The sequence below is a fragment of the Seriola dumerili genome, unplaced genomic scaffold (genome assembly GCF_002260705.1).
Source record: "Seriola dumerili isolate Sdu_G_001 unplaced genomic scaffold, Sdu_1.0 BDQW01000242.1, whole genome shotgun sequence".
Lineage (NCBI taxonomy): Eukaryota > Metazoa > Chordata > Actinopteri > Carangiformes > Carangidae > Seriola > Seriola dumerili.
Genome location: NW_019174497.1, coordinates 8007663 through 8028974, shown reverse-complemented (window position 1 = coordinate 8028974; position 21312 = coordinate 8007663). Strand labels below are relative to the sequence as shown.

Sequence of the window (21312 nt, the reverse complement as noted above, 5' to 3'; positions counted from 1 at the left end):
TTCTTTTAGTGGCTCACAGCCCACAGGTTGGGAACAACTGCTGTCTCAACAAATTTGTTCCTTCAAACTGTTTGACACCATGTACCAACTTCAATGCTGATATTTTCCAGACATACAGTATGTTGTGGTTTTATGACAGTGTATGATACCTGCTGTTGCTCTGTCCATTTTCTATGGGAAATAAGGAAGCCTTACACATCTCTGACTGCTACATGTGTCACAGTGTAACACAGTATGCAGTGCACAAACTAATGATTATTTTTAGTGTTGAAAAGCCAAAGATCATTTAGTCTTTGTACTGCTTGATTATTCTTGATTATTCCATGTACCTGTCACAATCTACTCAAAATAAACCATTCTTGACTTTCTTGATTCCATTCATACATTTTTAGATCCCTCTGTAAAACAATGCAGAAGCACACAGTGCACCTGACGGCAGAAACAGCAACACCAGTGAAATCATCACAGATTTATGTAGAATCTAACACCCCCCAAATTAGAATAACAGCGTCTTCCCAGTGACATCCTATTGCTTTTCACTTTTGACTGATCCATCTCTGTTCAGTGTTATCCAAATGTCCTGTTTTAACAGAGGCATTTCTACACGCTCTAAAAAAAACAAGCTCATTGTGAAAGTCTCTGATCAAGCCATCAACAGTGAGCAGATTTCCCATGGTTAGTGACTAAAATACTGTTTATAGTTCTCTTGGCTGCAGGATTTTCCCAGGATTCATCACGTTATATGGGTCAAGGGCGTCCTTCAGACCCTGCATGACCTGGATTGCCATGGGTCCCATCTCCTCACACAGCAGCGCTCTCTTCCCTAAACCCACTCCGTGCTCCCCCGTACATGTGCCGTCCATGGCCAGAGCTCGCCTACAGGGAGAACAAACCACATTGATTCACTGCACAAAGTTGTCTATTCAGTTCTGTAGCAGCCCCTGACATTAAGATTTTAAAGACTTTTCATAAAACTAAACAAAATAACTAAAACTGAAGCTGCTACTATCAACTAGAACAATTTGTAATTTGGTCTTATAATTTAATTTAACCATTTTTAAACTAATATCTGGTGAATAAGGTGAATATTGTACCATCTCCATTTTAATGTCTCAATGGAACTTTCAGATTCACACGAAGTGAAGCCTTTTTAGTCTGACACACCACACCAAACAATAGATGTAAAAGAGGAGTATACTTTGTACTAAAAGGCCTCTTGAGGATCTTTTTATCCACCATGACAGTACAGTACACTACCACTTAAATGTTTCTCCAATTTTTTATTGAGATGTCAGCAGCTTAAGTTCAGTGAAAAACCATAAATGATACAAAAGTCAGCAGTAAACTGCCCAAGGTATAAAAAAAGTAGTTTAGGTCACAAAAGGCAGGTGGCCGCGCACCCTGAGTCCAGTTCTGCTCGAGGTTTCTGCCTCTTAAAAGGGCGTTTCTCTTTGCCACTGTCGCCAAGTGTTTGCTCTTGTTGGGAATTAGTGGATCTCTGTAATCAATATTATAAAGGGAAGGTCCAGACTTGCTCTATTTGAAAAGTGCCTTGAGATAACTTCTGTTGTAATTCAGTGCCACATAATTATAAATTGACCTTTCTTAAAAACTGAAAAATCTTGCAGAGAACAGGGAACTTTTTCAGGGATGAAGAAAATGGTTAACTTCCAGATCTCCTGCAGCAGTGGAAGTAAATGAAGCCAGTTAATGCAAACAATTCCTACAGGTTGATGACTGACAAACCCTCTGCATGTACAAAGGATCAAACGTGTTACTACACCCTCTGATATATTAGTAGGACCATTACTGCAGGGAGCATTTCTGTATCAGAATGGTGTGAAGAACACCATTAACAGAGTAGGACAGACTGGTTGGTCAGGGGTTCATCCTACAGTAAGATAATTAGAAGAATAGAACCAGATGGAGACTTCACATGATGAAGACCAGCACAGATTTAAACCCCATGGAGTGAAGAGGTGAAAAGAAATCAACCTGCAAGTGCAACACATCTGTGTGAACCTCTGCACATCTGCTGGACAAAAAGGCAAAGCAAAACCTCCACATGACTGCAAAGGACCTGCAGGAGCAAGCAGGTGCAGCATTCCACCTGACTCTTGACTCTATTGCTCCTCTAAAAAAGGTGATAATAAAAAAAAAAAAGGAGGTTAGTTCAATGATTTCATTCTCCAACCTGAAAATTAAAGCAAACAAAGGACAGGCCTTCCACCAAAGTGGAAGAATCCTGCTTAGTCTGGCATGATGAAAACGTATAGGAAGGCCCTCTGTAATCCCAAAGGCGCCTATTACTCTTCATTAATAGAGAAAAATAAAAACAACGCCACGTTTCTTTTCAGCACTGTGGCCATTGACAGTCATAGATCTATTGACCCATGAATTCCTATAGCTATAGCTAGTAATAGCAACTTCATGAGATTATTTCATGATGCAATTCAAACTATTACAGACTAAATTCACCATCTCCTGCCCTCAACGGCACAGATTTATCCTCATACTGTGAAACCTGATATATGTTTAGACAGTCAACCTCCAACAACTTCAGTGATTCCTTAATAAATCATCAACCTCTCTCAGACCCGATCCCAACTAGAATGCTCAAGGAAGTTTCACCCCTAGTTACCACTTCCTTACTAGATATATAAACAGACTATTGTGCCACAGGCCTTTAAAGCAGCTGTAACTAAACCTCTTCTCAAACAGTCTACTCTTGATCCAGGTGTGTTAGCCAAATATATCTAACCTCTCCTTCCTGTCTAAGATCCTCGAGAGCGCAGTCAATCAGTTGTGTGACTTTCTCTCTTAAACATGCTGTGTGAGCAGGACAGCCCAAAATATCTCAGAACTTGAAGTGATCTGCAGGAAGAGAGGGTGAAAATTCCTAAATCAAGAAGAGACTGTACAAAATCTGCTACTGTGTTTCCAAAATGTTGAAGGGCACACCAGGTACTGACTTAGTACGCTGCCCATTCTTTTGCACGTAGCACCACTATAGTTCAATTTGTAAAGACCTTCTTCAATGAAAATAAAGTTAATATGTCCGTATGGTGTTTTTATATCATACAAGACATATCATGAGTAAATAATCAGTCAGCACCATGACTGAGTGTTTCCACCTTGAACTGCAGTGAACCAATGACAGCCTCATAAAAACAGATTCAGACAGCCAGGGTTTCATATGTCACAAACCTAAGGAACCAATCCTGTCAACTTGTGGGGATGAGGGGGTGGGGCTAAATAAACCTGTCAGTACAGTACTGCCAGTTACAACATAAACAAATAAAAGATGCTAACTGCGCTAACCGTTCTGATCCGTCTGCTAGTCTCTAGTTCTGGACTCAACAGACTCCTCATCTGAGTCATGACATGTCTCACACAGACATGTGGCTGAGTCTCTCTGATGTTTCCTCCTCTGACCATCTTGATACTCTCTGCTCTTTCACCTGTCCACCTGGAGCAAGCAGGTGGTGGGCGGGGCATAAGGTCTGATCCAGATTTCTCAATGAGGTAGTAAAAGTAGAGAAGCTTCAGACTTACAATTTTTTTCTTTTGTATGTGTAAGAAACATGTTAAACAAAATATTAGTCAGAGAAGAGGATTTTTACACAGTTTACAACATGTCTGGAGGGGAGCTTCAAAAGCTGCTTAAAGGCTCATTTTAATGTCTCTTTGCTGCAGGGGTTTTATTTACTATGTAAGACAATGTAATATATGTAATCTGCCCAGAGGTGCACAAATGTTTGCATACAGCTGTTTCCATCTCTAACTTAAATCCTAAAAATAACTATTTCTAACCATGTACATAAAATATTGATAACCCTGTAACCACAACCATTTCATACTTTATACCTGCATCTTTTCCAGTACTGTACAAATCTTACTCTCTTTATCTTCCTGAGGATTCAAATCTATTTTCCTCTGTGCCATTACCCTTTGGGATCTATGACTGACCCCAGTACAGCCAGTGGTTTTTTACAGCTTTACAAAATAGATTTTGGACGCTATCACAGCTTCCAAGAACATTTTCAAAACCCAGCACTTACAGTTTAGTCCTCCGAGAAATCAATATCAACTAAAAGGGATGGGTGAGAGCGGGATGTCAAAGGGCAGGTGAATTTCTCTGAAGGTAGCCGAGCGGAGTGAAAAGGATTTGGCAAAGAGTGAGTGAGGAGGGACTGACAGAAGAGAAGAAGAAGGAGAAGTTGCAAGAGCAGTGAGGCCTGTCTACCTGACCGGCCTCAGGGCTGAACATTTACTGCAGCTTAAAAAATGTACTTGAACAACCTGAAAAAAACTGCAATTAGAGTTTTTGCGATGATCAAGAAATTCAGGTCAACACCGATGCTCCTGTAAATATCTGACTTCCACCAAATAAGTCTTTTAAAGTCGAATCCATGTTAATGTCAGCAACAAAGACTGTACAGTAAATGGGTAAAATTCGTACGACAACATTCATCATTCCTGAAGTAGTTCACAAAGGTCCTGTGTGGTGGAGGATTGTGGGTAACTGATAGGTGTCAGAGGAGAAGAGGGGAGGAGGGTTTACCTGGCCAGTCTCTCAGTGAACAGGTGGACCCTGTGCATCTCCTCTGCGTTGTTGGGATCCACCACCATCAGACAATGGAAGTTACCGTCTCCTACATGACCCGCTATGGGACCTGAGGGTAGATAACGTTCTCATTCGTTTTACTGGGAAAACATACAGGATGATTTTTATTTTATTTTCTTCTTCTATGTTTTTATCTTCCTTAGTGATCTGTCAGCGCTGCTGTTTCCTTCTTTTTGTTGAGACAATGCACTTTAAAGTAAAACTATGTAACTTATCAAATAATAATTAATAAATTCTTCCTCTTAAAAAAAAGAAAAAAAAAGAAACGCAACAAAACACTCTTTGTCAGTTCAGTTCACTCTTGGGTTTTGCTGTAAATCTAATTAAAGCTATAGCTTTACTTTTACCGGCATGACTAGTGCAGGGTTCTGGTGAACATCACTGTCTAACTGACATACTGAAAAAAGTTTAAGTAAATCTTGTTTTGTGACTTTTAATTAATTAAAATGCTGTATTTATTAGCTTTAGCTTTTTGCTCTTTTATATACTTATTTATTGAATTTTTATTAAAAAGCAGATATCTATATATTTCTACCTGACAAGTCCAGTATTTCTGTCTTAATCCCTTTATTATATGATTCCTAGCTAAACACTCATCTCTCATCTTGATCAGACATCCACTAACTATGGCTATGAGTCATACATCAATCCAGTATTAATCTAGAGACATAGTCACAGCTCCAAACTCTGTTTATTCTATGGTGATGAAATGCGATATTATTGTTCAGCGATATGAAGACATCACCTCAGGCTCTGAGAAATTATGTATAGAGTATTTTTCACTGTTGTCTGAAATTTTACAGACTAAATAATAATCGACATAGGAAAGTTGCAGCCCTGGGAATTTTTTGTCTTTTGTCATGAATAAATATTTGAAGCGATGGTGTCTCTGCCTAGCTCTCATCTTCTTTCTTGACACTCTTTCTCCCTCAGCCGCTTCTCTCCCCCTCTCTGTTACACTTGATGATTTCAGGCAGCACACATCCAACGAACCATACTGACAGAGGAAGCAGTCACGATACAGTGGCCGGATGTGCTCGGGGAGTCAATGTCATAAAACTGCTGCTTTTCTGGAGAATTAGTGTGCTTCCAGACACCACCAGTGTGTAGGACTTTACACAGAAAACAACAGGTGTGGGTGTTTTGAAATGCATCACACACTATAAGCTGCACTGGCTTAAGAGGTGAAACAACTTGAGTCCCACATAAAAAAAAAGGGGAAAATACTGGGGCAAATAAAGCTAGAGTTTCAGATTTTCAGCTGCATTGAAGTTGCTTTTTAATCACGTTGAAGGAAAGAAGTACTCCAGATGTGCTGTTATACATGCAGGCATGTTCTTTACAACCAGTTCTCCACATAGCTACGACTGTGTTTTATATGATTACTAAATCTGTGAAAAAGCTGAAAATCACCAATTCGCATCACGTTTTTGAGCAGCATCTAGTTTAGTTTTTTTTTTTTTTTTTTTTAAACCTGTGTTCCTTTTTTCACCCTAATTGCCTGCACTTTTGCTGTTGCTGTGATTTCCTGCTCTGAGCCCACTTCCCTCACCTTGGTGGTGAGAACTGATGGCTGCTGGCGACACTCATGTCAGACCCACATTAAGCAATAGACTCAAAGAAATGACCCAGTAATAGGAGAGAGGCACAAACACACAAGACAGACAAGGTCCAAAAAGGTTGATTAAAACTTGATCTAAAGGTCATTTTGAATTAGTGCGATCAGTCTGCAATCAGAGCATTTGATCAGATCAATGTGTAATCATTAGAAGCAGTGTTTTTTAATGCAGCCTTGCAAGGCGTCCTTTTCTTTTTCTACGCTAAATGCTCTGATTGTAATAATTATGACACATTCGTGGGTTAACAATGACGCAGGTAGAGACATTATACTCACAATGAATCACATCAAGCCTTATTAACATCATTAACACTGAGTCTAATTTAGTAAACAGCACGGTGCTCACCTGTAAGTCTGTTTTCAATCAGGTCCTCTTTTGTCTCCACAATGATTTGAGGCAGTCGAGACATAGGGACACACACATCTGTAGCGTAGGCCTACACACACACACACACACACACGCACGCACACACACGCACGCACACACACACACACACTGAAAAGGTCACTGAATTGGAACAGCATCAAGTGGTCGTCTTCTGCAACCACTAGGATTTAAACTGTTAATAAAGTGAGGTGTAAAAGTGCCTCACACTGGCGATGGTGATAGCATGGAGCTCTCACACAAAGCCTCTCAACCAGAAGAGTAATTAACTGCCCTGTTGTTGATCACACCTCCAGCAACCCCATACTTTTAGCTCGAGTAGCAGCAGTCGCAGGGGAGAATGATATTGTGGTAAACGATGAAAATAAGATACTACAGCTGAACACTGTTTTATCCTTTAGGAAAAGTTATGATGGGGGTTAAGCATTAAGACTCCTTAGACATTAGGAGTACCGGTAAAGTGGCAGTTGTCTTTCCTTACCTTGCAGCCAGGTCTGAGAGCCAGAGCAGCGTACCAGGCATCATGACGAGCTTTCCACAGCTGGTTCCTTGTCTCTGCATCTCGAGCCCACTGAAAATCTGACCCTCTGTTACTGTGGGTGATGTCCTCTGTAGAGAGATTTACAGTTTTAAATTTTATATTTCTTAGCAAAAATGTCAAAAATGTTTGTCACTGTGAGTTATTGATGTAAACTTATGCTCAAAAATGTCAATTTCACCCATTTAAAATGAATCTTACAACACAATAAAATTAGAAAAAATGATGAGGTCTGAAAACTTTCTACTACACACACTACATCAGGCTTTCATCTAACAGCAACAGTTAGTCAGTTATTAGAGATGTGATTATTTGTGTTTGTACTTTAACACACCAGTTGTGTTGACTTGTTCCTCGAGGCTTTGCTCAGAGCCGTGGAACTCCAGGAACAGAGTTGGGGTCACAGGATAGGAAAGACCACTGAACCTGTTGCACGCATCAATCATCACATCATCCAGAAACTCTGGGTTACACACACACACACACACACACACACACACACACACACACACACACACACACACACACACACACACACACAGTGAGGGAAGACAAATTTTTAGTGTGATGCATCTAAATAGGTCATTCTTCTGACTTTTGTCAACTTTTGCTTAATGGTTGTAAACATATTTTCCAACTGCCAATAACTAACATTGATCTATTTTCACTGTTAATTTTATTATCCATTTCTCTCTGCTGGATATTATTATCCTCTTGCTGCAGGAAAGTGTTTTCTCTGAGGGATCAATAAAGGTTCATCTCTGCCTTTCTTTGACCCAATTGTCCTAAACTCTGTTCCTCTTTCCTCCCTCTATCTCTCTGTGGCTCAAATGTCAACAAAAGCGCATCTTACTCAAACTTGGCTTACATGTTTAAAAACATAAACCATGGAAATAGTTCATGTACTTTGTAATAATCATGTTTGACCAGTGATGTGCTGCATTTTTATATAACCAATTATCACACTGATTAGCACCCATTTCATGTTATTTGAGTAGCAAACTTTGGTCTTTATGAACAGTTATGTGATCGATGAGATCATTGATTCTCTTGTTTCCTCAGTGTACGCCTTGTTGTGTTTAACTGGCTCTGAACACTTATCCTTGATGTAGACTGCCATTATCTAAGTTATCTACACAGGCTCTACACATAATAATGAAATCAAATCCCTACTGCTTTTTTTAATGCCTGTCTGATTATCATGCCTTTTATAACTGCACTTATCTTCTTTGATGAATAGAGACATGTTAGTGTGTTATTGGAGGGCGAGAGTCCCACAATAGAAAAATCATCTCTACCTGAAATCTGTGGTCAACAATAGGGATAAGAATCATCTTGTGATTATCTTGGCAGACATCGCAAATGATCATTTTTGCATTTTAATTTTCACTGAAAAACAGTGGCTGGGCGGTTTGTAGCACCACAACACTTATTTATGGTATGATGTGACACATTTTACCTTTACCAAAAAGATTGCAGCTCCTGTGATCTGGATATTGCATTTGGTCATGTTGCGATTTTGATCATATTTCGATTAATTGTGCAGCCCTAATTAACAACCACATTAAAGGTCATTCTTCAGTGAGGGACATAGGTAAGATTTCTTTCTTTGTTTATTAAATATTTTGTTCATCCAGAACAACGCATTTAATTCAATTTTATAACAAAAACATTTACTATTATTTCTCTTGTGGTTTGAGTTGAATAAATGTGACACATTTTCATTGTTGCTATTGCACAGCAACAATAATCAACAGAGCAGAAACTTGACATACCATCAGCATTCAGATGGCCCCTGAAGAGCCACCGGGGGCCAAATGACCGTCAAGAGCGTCCAGTGACACCAATGAGTGGTTATCTGAGTTACTGTAGCCTTTCTGTCAGCTTGAAGCAGTCAGGTCGTTCTCCTCTGACCTCTCTCATCAACAAGATGTTTCTGTCTGTAGAAGTGCTGCTCACTGCCTCCACTACCAGCTCTGTAGCTCTGAGCTTTTACCTCTCATAGGCCACTTCTACAGCCTGCCATCTCCACAAAATACACAACACACTGTGAGTCTAACCACAACACAAGATTTGGTCTTAGATTAGTGGTAGCTGTCTCCTGAGGGACTGTATGAGATGTTTTCCTAAACATACTCTTTCTTGTCAGCCCCTCCCTGTCTGCAGCTGTCCTGCACCATACCTAAACAAACATTTTTTTGCATCCAGTGAGTTTAGCTCGAGGCGCTCACCCTCAGTGGCTCCTGACAGAGATGTCAGCCCTTGGTTATGTCTGCAGGTGTATCACCCTGGGCTTGTTTCACACCCTGACAGAATGTGCCGAGGTGAAGCTACACCTGAATATAAAGGTAAAGATATACTTCCACCTCCCCAAGTTCCTACCTGCTTCCACGCCCCACACTCCCCTCCAGCTAAGTTTCTTTCTTTCTGTTCTACACTTTCTAAACGCATGCACAACCCCTGCTTTGTGCATCTAGCAGCATATTCCTGCCTCTGAATCTCCTCTATAACCACTTTCCTCCTGCCAGCAGCTGCTGCTGCTTCGCTCCAAGCAGACTGTGAGAAACATTCCTCTCACTGGTCAACACATACAGCACATGTATCTGAGGTTTTCTGGGTATTTTTTTTGCCTTCATTCAGATAGCCACAGTGAGAGAGAGACAGAAAAGTCAGGGAGAGAGACAGAGGAGATGATATGCGGCAAAGGACCGTGGGTTGGGTTTGGACCTGGGCCCACTGCTGTCCTGTTAGGACTAAGCCTTAATGATGCATGCTCTCTACCAGGTGAGCCACCAGAGTCTGATATTTTCTTCTGCCAAAGTTGGGTCTCTTCGGCGGTAGCTTGGGTGACAAACATACTTGGCTGAAGTGTTTCATACATTATTCAAACACTTCAGCCAAGTGAAAAAGCATTTCTGTGATATTTGGACTTTTTTTTTTTTTTATTTCAGGTGTTTTTTTTTGTTTTTTTTTTTATGCAAAAATTGAAAATGCGAATCAAACAGGTTGATGTAAACACATTTATCATCAACATAAATATCATATACTTTCATTGATGTCTTCGAATTTTTTTTTCCAGACAGAAACCATTAAGCAGATCATATCATTATTATTTTATGTACAGCAGGCCTACATGCTACATGCTTGCTATTAATAGCATTCGTTCTCCCGAGTCTCTGAATGTCGTATTATAAACTGATTATTACTGTAAGACTGAATGGTTGATCCTACCTAGTCATCCTTGTGGCAGAAAATAAAATGTAACCAACAAAGTATCTTCACTGAGCTGTGTATTTCCACAATTAGGGATGGGAATTGATAAGATTTTATTGATACCAATATCGATTCTTCTTATCGATCCGATTCTTTATCGATTCCCTTATTGATTCCTGTGGATTTTTCTCTCAAACATATGGCACTCCTGATATTTAATGCCATGCTGTGTCTACAAATGTTTCAGCTTGTCGCTGGTGTTTCTGCCCTTGCTTGAAATCTTAGTGCCACAGACATTGCACGTTGCGCTGTTAGCGTCATTTTGTGTGAAATTAAGCCACACTTCCTCAACTCCTTCGTTGCCCATCGCGCTGACTGCCTCTCGCAAAAGCGTGACATCATTGTTTTGCAAGGCACGTGGAACTAAGTGGAAGGCATCGATAAGGAAATCGTTAAGCATAAAAGCAAATGATGTCGATGGATCAACTGATTCCCATCCCTATACACAATGGACTCGTTATTTAGTGTGATCCAGTGCAGTGAAGCGTAGAAATTGGAAAAGATCTGCTCCTCCCTCCTTTGTTCACATTACTAGTTAAACACAGCGCTTTGCTGTGAAGCAGCTACAAGTGGTGCAGTGTTATTTGTCACCAAGGTCAGCAGCCAACAGCTCCCACCTTGATCAATAAAATATACTGAGATACGTTGACTGTCATGTTGAAATGGTGCAGTTATCTGTTGTATGGCTGTGAGGCATCACCTCCTCACCGATGCGAGCGATGGGTACTCCGGCCTGGAGGACCTGCACAGTGCTGTCTACAGCATCCTGGATAGAGGGGAAAGAGCAGACTGCTGACACCATGGCCTCTGGGATGCCGTACAGGCGCAGCGTTGTCTTGGTGATGATCCCCAGGGTGCCCTCTGAACCCACAAACAGGTTTGTCAGGTTGTAACCTGCTGAAGTCTTCCTGAAGGTTGACAACAAGGAAGGCAGGGAAGGAAAACATAAATAAGAGGCTTAAAGATGTATTAGGTGATATTAAATATTTCTGGCTTGGGAATGAAAATGTGAATGTCTGTTAACGTGTAGTTGGAGAAATCCTGAAACAGTAAAGGTAGTGAGGTTACCTGGGACGTCGGCCATTCCCAGCTGTGTGTATGATGGTCCCGTCAGCCAGCACCACCTCCAGGTTTATAACATTCTCCCTCATAGTTCCATAACGTACTGCATTAGTACCAGACGCACTGGTGGCAGCCATACCACACAGAGAGGCATCAGCTCCAGGATCTGACATGGAAACAGCACATCACTAGTGTTTCCTAAATTACTTTAAATTTCTTTCTTTTTTTAAAAAAAAATTTAAAAAAAGATTAAAATCACTTTGGGGTTGTTGAGATTTCTTATCCAGTATCACCACCAGCTGGAAGTAGGAATTTAATGGCAGCTAAAAATTGATTTTAAAAATGTTGTTTTACATAACAACATATTTGAGAAACATTTTCTGTGTCACCTCCGAAGGAACAAAGATGTGTAAAATGATCTGCCTCAGTGTCAGTTTACTGATACAAGTCAAACTCAGCCGGTGGAAAACAAACCTGGCATTACTGACTCTGACAGCTCTGCAAGATGACAAAATCTTATTAGAGGACTTCAACTGTTTCACATAACATCCTCGGTGGACGCCTGAATGGAAAAGATTTATCTTGTGAAACAGTTTTTATGTGACTGACCAACAGGGAAATGGAAAAGTGAAAGATATCCACGTGCTAGATTGATGCTGCTGGCATACATGACTGACCAGGCTGGATTGAAACACAGCATCACACACCCTGGACATCAGGGAGGTGGAACAAAACACATGTTAGCCTGATTATCAGACTGAGCAGCCTTTTCTTATCACTTCATTCCTTCAGCCAGACGTGTTCATGTTGGCTGACTTCTTTACGGTTATTTTCAACAGTGGAATGTTAATGTTGTTGTTTCTTAACATCAAAGGCCAACCCTCCATACTGGTGGGTATGAAATACTCCTCTTGTTATGCGGGACACTGCTACATGCTACATTTACTCAACTTAACGGTAGAAAAGTGAGATCTGATGCAACCACTCTTTCATTTCATTCGCTTATTCACAGCAATTCCTCCCATGTCTCAAAACTAATGTGGAATAATTTATTAAAATTAAAACGTTTCACAACAGGTGATTTTAACCAAGCCCTTAATCCACAACCTGACAAATCCACCCTGTCGGTTTATTTGAGATCTATACTAATTATTATTCACCATGCACGAGTAAGCATAACACTACCTAGTACCTGGTAACGCTATGTACTATCACTCTCTATCTCTTTTATAAAAGGCACTTGAACAACACACTACTCAGAGATAAAGAACTTCTACTATCGACTACTTTGAACGAGTGTGGAAATCCTTTCTAGTAGACAATGACACACCAGACATGTCAGCATGCAACCTTTGGGGAAACAGCAAAAACAGTAATGAGGGAAAAAATAATTCCTTTCTCAGACTGCAAAAAGAGAAAAACAAATTGATGCGATAGAGACATTAAGAAAGAAATCAAAACTTTATATCTTTACATCTTACAGAATCCATCAGGATTATTCCATAAAAAATGAATCAGCACCAGATTCAAACCAAACAGTTTATTAAGCCAGAAAACACAATTAACTTTGACAAACAATCTGAGACAGCAACGTTTTGAACAGGATCTCTGCTAACCAGTCAACTTAATGCTATAAGGAGCTAAAACTGAACACCCAGCTGGAACAACAACTCATGATCCACTACAAATAAACCAACTTCTCAGTTCCTTACACTCTAAACTATACACATTATAACACAACACAAAGACAAAAGCCATTGGATGTCCTCTGAAGAGCATCTCCCTACACAACCTTACAACAGAATAGTAGATGACGATAGATCACCGTCTCACATTTCACCCCCTGTTCAGTTAAAACAAGGTACCAGACGAGGTTTCCACTCTGTCTTTTCTCTTGCAAGCCCAAACCAATCAGGAGAGACTAATGAGCCCACCTCTGCTCTGCACACCGCAACAAAGCAAAGAGGACGCCGCTCTCGAAAACAAGCCACACAAAGGAGAGATTTAGGGTTTATTGTAAGTATTTTTTTAACAGGTATTTCTATTACAGAGCAGCTCACAGCCGCTCCACTGCACTTTTCCCTCTGAGGTCCCAGAGTTACTGTACTCCCAGCTGATACGGTAAAGGACTGAGAATGTGGCTCTTCCCACTGCAGCCTTAGTGTACCAACTTCTACCTGCTACTGGCAGCCCGTTGGCAATCGGCAGTCACTCCCTACACCATCGCACTCTGACCTTTCAGCCCCCCATAAACCAAACTCTTTCTTCCTTACTTTCCTTACCTCATCTATATTCGCTCCCCTCTGTCCTCATAGTCTCCACATAATCCATCAACACATCTCCACTCACCCATACACACCCCCACACCTACCCCATCATCTTTCATCTACATATCACCCTATCACTTTGTCAGATCCATCAGTTTACCAGTTACACTGTTTTACTTTGATGTCCATAAGTTCTGTTCTTCACTAATGTCAAATTTCACATAAAAAGGGTTAAAATTTGTGTCATAATATATGAAATTATAAATGTAAGGCCCTGTCATGTTTGAAAAATTACTGATGACTTTTTCCTCATGCCACAACATGTTTTCTATCACACAAAAACAGACTGTCTCACCTATCTAACCATGCCAAACAAATCAGAAGATGAACACAACATTAAAGCCCTGAGGGAGATTCAAAATTAAACTTAATGTTTTACAGCCACAAAGACAAAACTCTACGTTTCAGTTATGCTTTTTCATGAAACACAGATCAAAAGGGATTGAAATCAGAATCTTACCTTCCAGCCTGTAAATACACTTTCACATTCACCCTCTACTGAGGAGACTGATTTATGAGTTGAGTGAAAGCCTCACTGAAGAACACACTGAGTTTTGTGCCATCTGCTGGTCATAATGGAGAACTTAACCCCAAATTAATTCTTGTGAAAGCCTTGTTATAGCTCACAGCAATACGTTTCCAATGAGTGGTCACATGACCCTGTAGCACCAAACATTGTCAATTTGTTGGCATGTGTGTCTGCAGAGGGCATGGCAGCACACAGCGGAGGAGAGCAACAGCAAGTCTAGTATTTAGCTGCGTTTTTTGTTTTGTTTTCGTGGTTTGATTTAGTGAATTACATTGTAAACCTTGGCAGGACAGGAAGGAGGAGGACTGTTGTTCTACTGATGGACATAATGAATCACAGTGATGTAGGAGGGACTAGGAGGAGGACTTGTAGTAAGTAGTTTTGACAGAACTTCATGGCCTCCTAATAGTTTATGTTACTATTCAGATTCAACAGTTTTATAAGAAATTTCTTCTGTGGGTGTTTATTAAAAATAATTAATTTAAAATACTCAGGTTTCGCACTGAGCTACTAAAAAATACAATGAGAGCTGGGAGACAGTGTGACTGACCAACAGGAAACCACAGGCCGGTGTCTCGGAGGTAGGCATTGAGGGCCTTCCGAGTCACCCCGGGCTCCACTGTCACGTCAAAGTCCTCCTGGTGGAGATCCAGAACCTGGTCCATGTTCCTCAGACTGAAGCACACACCGCCCTGGGAGCAGAAGGAAGACACATGTAGACATACAGTACATGAATACTTATACTGTGTTTTTAGATTGTCCGTTGTAAATTACTGTTCTAAGGTTCTACTTCTGTTATTTTGAAATTATCATACACACTGTAACTAGTGATTTCACAGGATGAAATTTTAAGTTCAGTTAAAATCTTGCTCTCAGTAATTGATATGGCTCCACTGATTTTATTACTGCCCTTACTATACCAAAGTATCACTTCACACACATCCACACATCCACACACACACACACACACACACACACACACACACACACACACACACACACACACACACACACACACACACACACACACACACACACACACAGATGCCTCCGTTCTCTCACCTTCACTGCGCCGACCCCTCCCTCCAGGCCAGTCCCGGTGCCAAAAGGGATGATGGGAAAGCGGTGGTGGTGGCAAACTTTGGCCAGGGCACTGACCTCCTCCACGCAACGAGGAAACACCACCACATCTGGGGGACAACATCTGGACAGCAGCAATATAGTTTTATATAAACAATGAATGAAACAACAATGGGTAAGGTTGTCACAATACCACATGAATACTAATATTCCCCTGTATCTGCTGGATGTGTAAATACACAACTGTTTGCTAACTTATCTGGTTTGACAACTTAATAGTGGGCAGAAATCTACTGATGTAGTTTTAAAACACTAACAGGGAGAAGAACAGACAGCTCTCCTCATATTTAATCAGGTTCATTGAATATGACCGACACGGGATGCATAGTGCATATACACCCTGAAGCTCACTGGAAGTGGCACACTGATCTTATTTAAATGTGTCTTTATCTGTGTGTGCTAAACATCTGTTTTGCTCCAGCTGTCTGCAAGGCTTCAATGACACAGTATGAATGTCCTAATGCTGCTTTGTAACATTTCTTTCACCTCCTTGACCATATATTTTTAGCTTTTAGCATGTCTGTTGAGGCACCATTTCCTTTTTGTGTAATGTCACACAACTTGTTGTACCATAAGTGTGTGTCTGTGTGACAAAGTGAAAGAGACTAACCTGTGTACAGATTCATCTTTGCCATGTTGCTCTCTGACAGCTTCACCCAATGAGACATTGTCCTCACCACATATAGACCTGAACGTAGAGAGCACATTGTCCAGAACAGCACTCTGTGCAGACACAGACACACACACATACATACATACATACATACATAAAGATACACACAGTGAAGGGCAGTGAGTCACCACAAGAGAGTGGGAGGTAAAGATGAAATATAAAATAGTACACTTGACTTGAACACTGGCCCTGAAAAGCTCAGCTTTTTTATTTAGAGAGAACAACACGTCAAACTCTATTCAAACCAGTCAGTTTAACATGTATCTAATATGAAGGACATTAGTGGTAAATATTAAATTAAATATAATGAATATCTTTCTCCAATCGCATCACAGTGTAACTCATGAGATGTTACATAAATATCAACCATGAAGTTGAAACACAGTGATACTGGGCCTAAACTATACCAATAATATGTAGTAACAGTTTGTGTCATCAAAAATATTTGGTATCCAGGCTTTCTGGACAATGTATTCATTAATTGTTTTACTGTGACGTATTGCACAGTCACATCTAAATTTAATGCAGCACATAAAGTATTAACAGACTTTTATTGACACACGAGACTAAAACTATGAAAATCAGTGAGGTCTCGTTGTGCTTCCACTACAGTCTTGAGGGGCTGCTGTATACTTTGTAAACCACCAGATGTCGCTATACTTCCTTTATTTGAAGCCTCAAAGCTATAAATCTTTCTCCTGCACAAATAGAAAGTAAGTCCCAAAGAATTAGGCTTCATTCACCCATCGCTAGTTTAACTGAAAGTGCTTCAAACAATAGTATTCTCTTATAGAAGAAAAAGACTTTCAGGTTGAGAACTACCTGTGTACGTCTGGTTAATTGCCCTAGCTCAACTTCCCAGCAGTTTTCTCTGGGAGCTTCCAGGACTATACACCACACAGTGGATGAGACAGTCCCACACAGGGACAACCATCACTCTATTAATACAGTTATGTAGCTGACACACATGGCCAGCCACGAGGAGTCACATGGCCACACAAGATAAAGAAAACTGTGGCGAGGAGAGGTTACAAGACATTGGTGATTTGGAAATGGTTCATTTTTCTAAAGCTGGATAAACAGCCCAGCAGAAAGGTCATCACTACAGGTTATGATTGCAAAATAATTGCAAATAACTGGACTTTTTTTCTAAACTAACTTTGTGGTGACTCCCAATAACTTTTGTTTTGCCTCACATTAAGTTTTGCATTCCTCCTGAACAATGGAGGCAGATCTGTATTATGGTATAGTATCATGTAGTATTATGTAGTAGAGCGCGGCTGGTTGTGACCACAGCCAGAGCTGTGAGTGCTGATGTTAATAGGAGCAGTAAAACATAATTTCAGTACAGCTACCATAGCCATATCCATAGCATTATATATTCAACCACAACTGCAGCCACAGCTTCAGCTGTGCAGTACATTTTGCAGTTATTCTGCGGTACTGCAAAAGTATTTCAGCAAAAATGTTCACACCATGGAGTTCGAGCATAACTTCACCATACTGTTTCCTACAGGTTAATTCAATCAAGATAGGAATGGATCTCTGTCTTTTATACAAGTCTGATGTACAAGTGTTTTTAACCACATGTCATAATATGACACACAGTATATTACATAAAAACTTAATTTAAAAAAATATCACCATACCATACCAAGGAATCCAGTACCTGCATCACTATTCGTTATTGTTAAATAGTTGTTGTTTTTTTGTTTTTTTTAAATCGACATCATCACCACCTCTATCCCATTTACCACACCTGAAAATTGTAGAGGAAATACAGTACAGTGCATTAGAGTTGAACCAGTCTTTTCCTGTGAATGAGTTTGCTTTATTCTATTTAGTTCAGTTGAGATGAAGATGGGTATAAACAGCAGAGAGTAAGAGCTTGATTTCTAGGGCTGGAGGGAAACATGGTCTTCCATAAATCTGCTGATTTAGTGCGTCAGAACTCTGGGTGATGACAAACTTGACACACATATCTCTTTCTAAAAGCTATTGTAAGCTTCTTAATTGGATGCGATGATGTTGACTGGCTATTTATTAGAGTCTTTGTTCTACAGCCCTTGTGAAGCTTGATGTTTTACTCTACAGGTTTTGTTGTGGAGGGTCTGTCCCAGGCCACATCAAGTGTGAAGATAAGGCTGGTTTGTCCTGTGACGTGTACCACCTGTGATTTCCTGTTAGTACCTACATGTACATACAGTACATATAGAACTTCCATCAGACAAATATCATATTGCAGAATTGAGAGAAGGCTTGTGGATCCGCTGGCATTTAATGACTATGACACAACTACGAGGTTGTGTTGTCTGTTGTCCACTGACTGTGGCTTCAACAAGGTGGCAGTATCAAAACAAATCTCGCCTTAAAAAAAAAAAACAAAAAAAAAAAACTAACTCTCAATTGTAAATGTGTTATTTAAGCAATATCATACAAGAGGGAGTGATGTACTGAATATCAGCACGGCTGTGATTTGGTCATAGGTATGAGGCCGCACTCCTGGTACTGGACTGTTGCTAACACATAAACATTTTCCTGACCTGCACAGTGCACCCTACCTTGCTACTTTGTCTACACGTTACCTCAGGTGTGCGCTGAAGTATCAAGGCTTCTTCCCTTCATCCTCTTCTGACAACAGTACATCATTTAATTCAAATGTTATTTCTGGAAATGTATGCATCTTTGTGGTGCTAAGTTTGTTACAATCTAAGATAGATAACGACTCAAATCACACATCCTGCCACAACTCTTATGGGAGTGCATAAAAATAAAAATGTCAATAGAGATTTAGGTATTAAAACACATTTAATCAGTGATTTTTATCAAGGTTTGTACCATTTTGACTGTGACATGGTATCTCTAAGCCTAAAAAAATTTGAATGCTGAAACTTTTGAGTCCAGCAGCAACAAGGCAACAAGCGTTTTGAGTAATAATACAAACTAATTTAGACTTTTCTTACATATTGTTGCACTTCACAAAGGTGACAGTTGGATCCAACAATGTTGCTGTGTTTAGAATGTAATGTTATGTTTGTGAAACAATTTAACTTACGCTTTTTGATAAAACTGTTTTGTTTTAGGATGTACTTAAATTTCAAATTAAAAGGGATCCTGTAGAGTATATATATATATTCAGTGTTACTCCCCTAAACACATTGTGTTGTATCCTTGGTGTATAACAAATACTGTATGTTGACTGTGTTTCCTTCCTCATTAATGGAATTAAATATGGATCAATATGAAAATACGTGATAATATTTTTGCCCATATCGCTCAACCCTGCTGCCACACGACCTGTGCTACAACAACTTTGCTAGCAACCTCACAGGTAACCAATCATTATCCCACAAGTCCTCAAAAGGTGCAGCTAAAGACTAAGCTAACGTCAGCCTTTCAAGAAGGTTACATTACCGTTACTGGTTAGTTTTATTGTTTCAAATATCGCTAATCTAGTTGAAAAGGGGTTGCTACGATAACAGCTTGGTTAACAGGAAGCTGTTGCATAACGTGCGTTAATAGTTTAGCTATGTCACAGAGTTATTAATCTGTTATTTGCGTTCTAAAGCAACAGTAGGAAACGAAGATTGTCTCTGCACTAAACACATGAAACCCTCGACATGGTGCTGCTGCATTTAGATATTACGTTGGTTCAACATGTGACCACTAAAGAAACGAGCAAATGTAAAACTGTTTTTGAAACAACTTACTCTGGCGGAGCTTTCTGTGTTAGTACTGCAGCACCGCAGGAGGCCGGGCCAACGAGACGGCAGCCGTCGGCTCAATGTCAAGCTAATCACCATGGTTCACTGTGTAAAGATCAATGACGCGGAGACACTAGCAAAGTTTTGAGCGTGACAACTATACGACTTCCGGTACGTTAATTTCAGAATAAAATAAAACCATCGAAGAATTAAAGCAAAGCCACAGATAGTTACTCAAAAATAATAATTATTGTAACATGTATTGTTTGTGTAATTATTATTATACAACAATTGGAACCTGGAAGTAAGGCTAAATTTAGAGAAGGAAGTGTTCATATAATTAGTTTTCCTGTTTTCACTTGTATTTTCCATAAACAGAATCCTAATTAAGGCATGAAAGGTTCCTTCCTAACTTCGTGGATGCATTAATAATGTAAGACCAATTATGTACCTTTTCTTTACCTGTTTCTCACGTCCGCCTGCTTGTTGTTGTTTTTTTAAAACTCTCTGATTTTGATCCTGGTTTTGATCTGGACTGTTTAGTCTGTAGGGCCTACCCAAACTGTCTTTGACCCAAAATAAGAATTAAAGGATCGAGAGCAGATCTTGTTTTTAGTCTCTGTATCAAACTTTAACTTGGTTGCACAAAGATCACTGTCTAGCCTCCTGGAGGTGTCTTGGGACCAACTATACGAAACACTGGTGAAAGGAGGTTCCCACCTGATGACCCCAAAGACATGTTAGTTATCACTGCTCATTAGTCTGTATAGCTAAATTAATAGTTATCACAGGACTTAGGATGTTAAGAATAGGGAGCTATTCACTCAGTCTGGTCCATTTTCTGTAGCACAAGTTTCTTGTGTTTACCTCAAACATACGGAGAAAATAATAAACACTACAACCAAATGGGGAAGAGACTGAACTAAACTGACCTGATTATTGATTTGACTTGTAATGATGTGAAGCTGCAGAGCTTCAGCACCATGGACAGTGGCAGGCCTGTGTCTGGTGTGTCCTGGTCTTGTGTCTCTACTATTGTAATAATGGAGATGTGGACCCAAGATCAAGACGAAGACAAAGAGCAGATCTGTTTTTAGGTATCTTTATCAAGTAAAGCAGTGGTCAGCTCTGTACTGTAAAATTTTGTTCTATTGACACTCATTTGTCTAAATAAATAGACAATGCACATCAGTCTCACTGCGGGCGCCCATGCTCTAGATGGGAACAGTTTTGCCTTGTGGCACGTGTCAGTACGTCGTCAGCAACATCATTAACAGTTGGCTGAATCAAAGCGTATTCAGGATATTACATCCCCCCTCTTTTGAAAACAAAACTATGGGTATAGCTGCTAACTCAAATTACAAAATTTCAGGTGTTACAAAATAAATTCAATCTGCAAGGCAACTGTATCTACCAAATGTGCACAGGCACTGTAT

The 21312-nt window shown here is 40.0% G+C and overlaps 1 protein-coding gene across 1 annotated transcript; it reads right to left on the bottom strand.

Annotated features, from left to right (window-relative positions):
• Nucleotides 1–19975, bottom strand: ldhd (lactate dehydrogenase D). The gene is made up of 11 exons (XM_022756261.1): nucleotides 19883–19975; nucleotides 16110–16222; nucleotides 15422–15563; nucleotides 14910–15051; nucleotides 11510–11669; nucleotides 11150–11349; nucleotides 7503–7631; nucleotides 7112–7239; nucleotides 6592–6682; nucleotides 4565–4676; nucleotides 1–876 (listed from the first exon to the last, which is right to left on the bottom strand). The coding sequence occupies exons 1-11, from the start codon at nucleotides 19973–19975 to the stop codon at nucleotides 696–698; spliced, it is 1491 nt and encodes a 496-aa protein (XP_022611982.1). The 3' UTR covers nucleotides 1–695.
• Nucleotides 19976–21312: the final 1337 nt, after the last annotated feature.

Bases quoted from the DNA above. Each gene is read 5' to 3' on its own strand.
- ldhd (XM_022756261.1), bottom strand. From the start codon at position 19,975: ATGGTGATTAGCTTGACATTGAGCCGACGGCTGCCGTCTCGTTGGCCC. The intron at 16,223-19,882 runs GTAAGTTGTTTC...GTGTCTGCACAG, and splicing joins ACACAGAAAGCTCCGCCAGA to AGTGCTGTTCTGGACAATGT. The intron at 15,052-15,421 runs GTGAGAGAACGG...TTCTGCTCCCAG, and splicing joins GAGGGGTCGGCGCAGTGAAG to GGCGGTGTGTGCTTCAGTCT.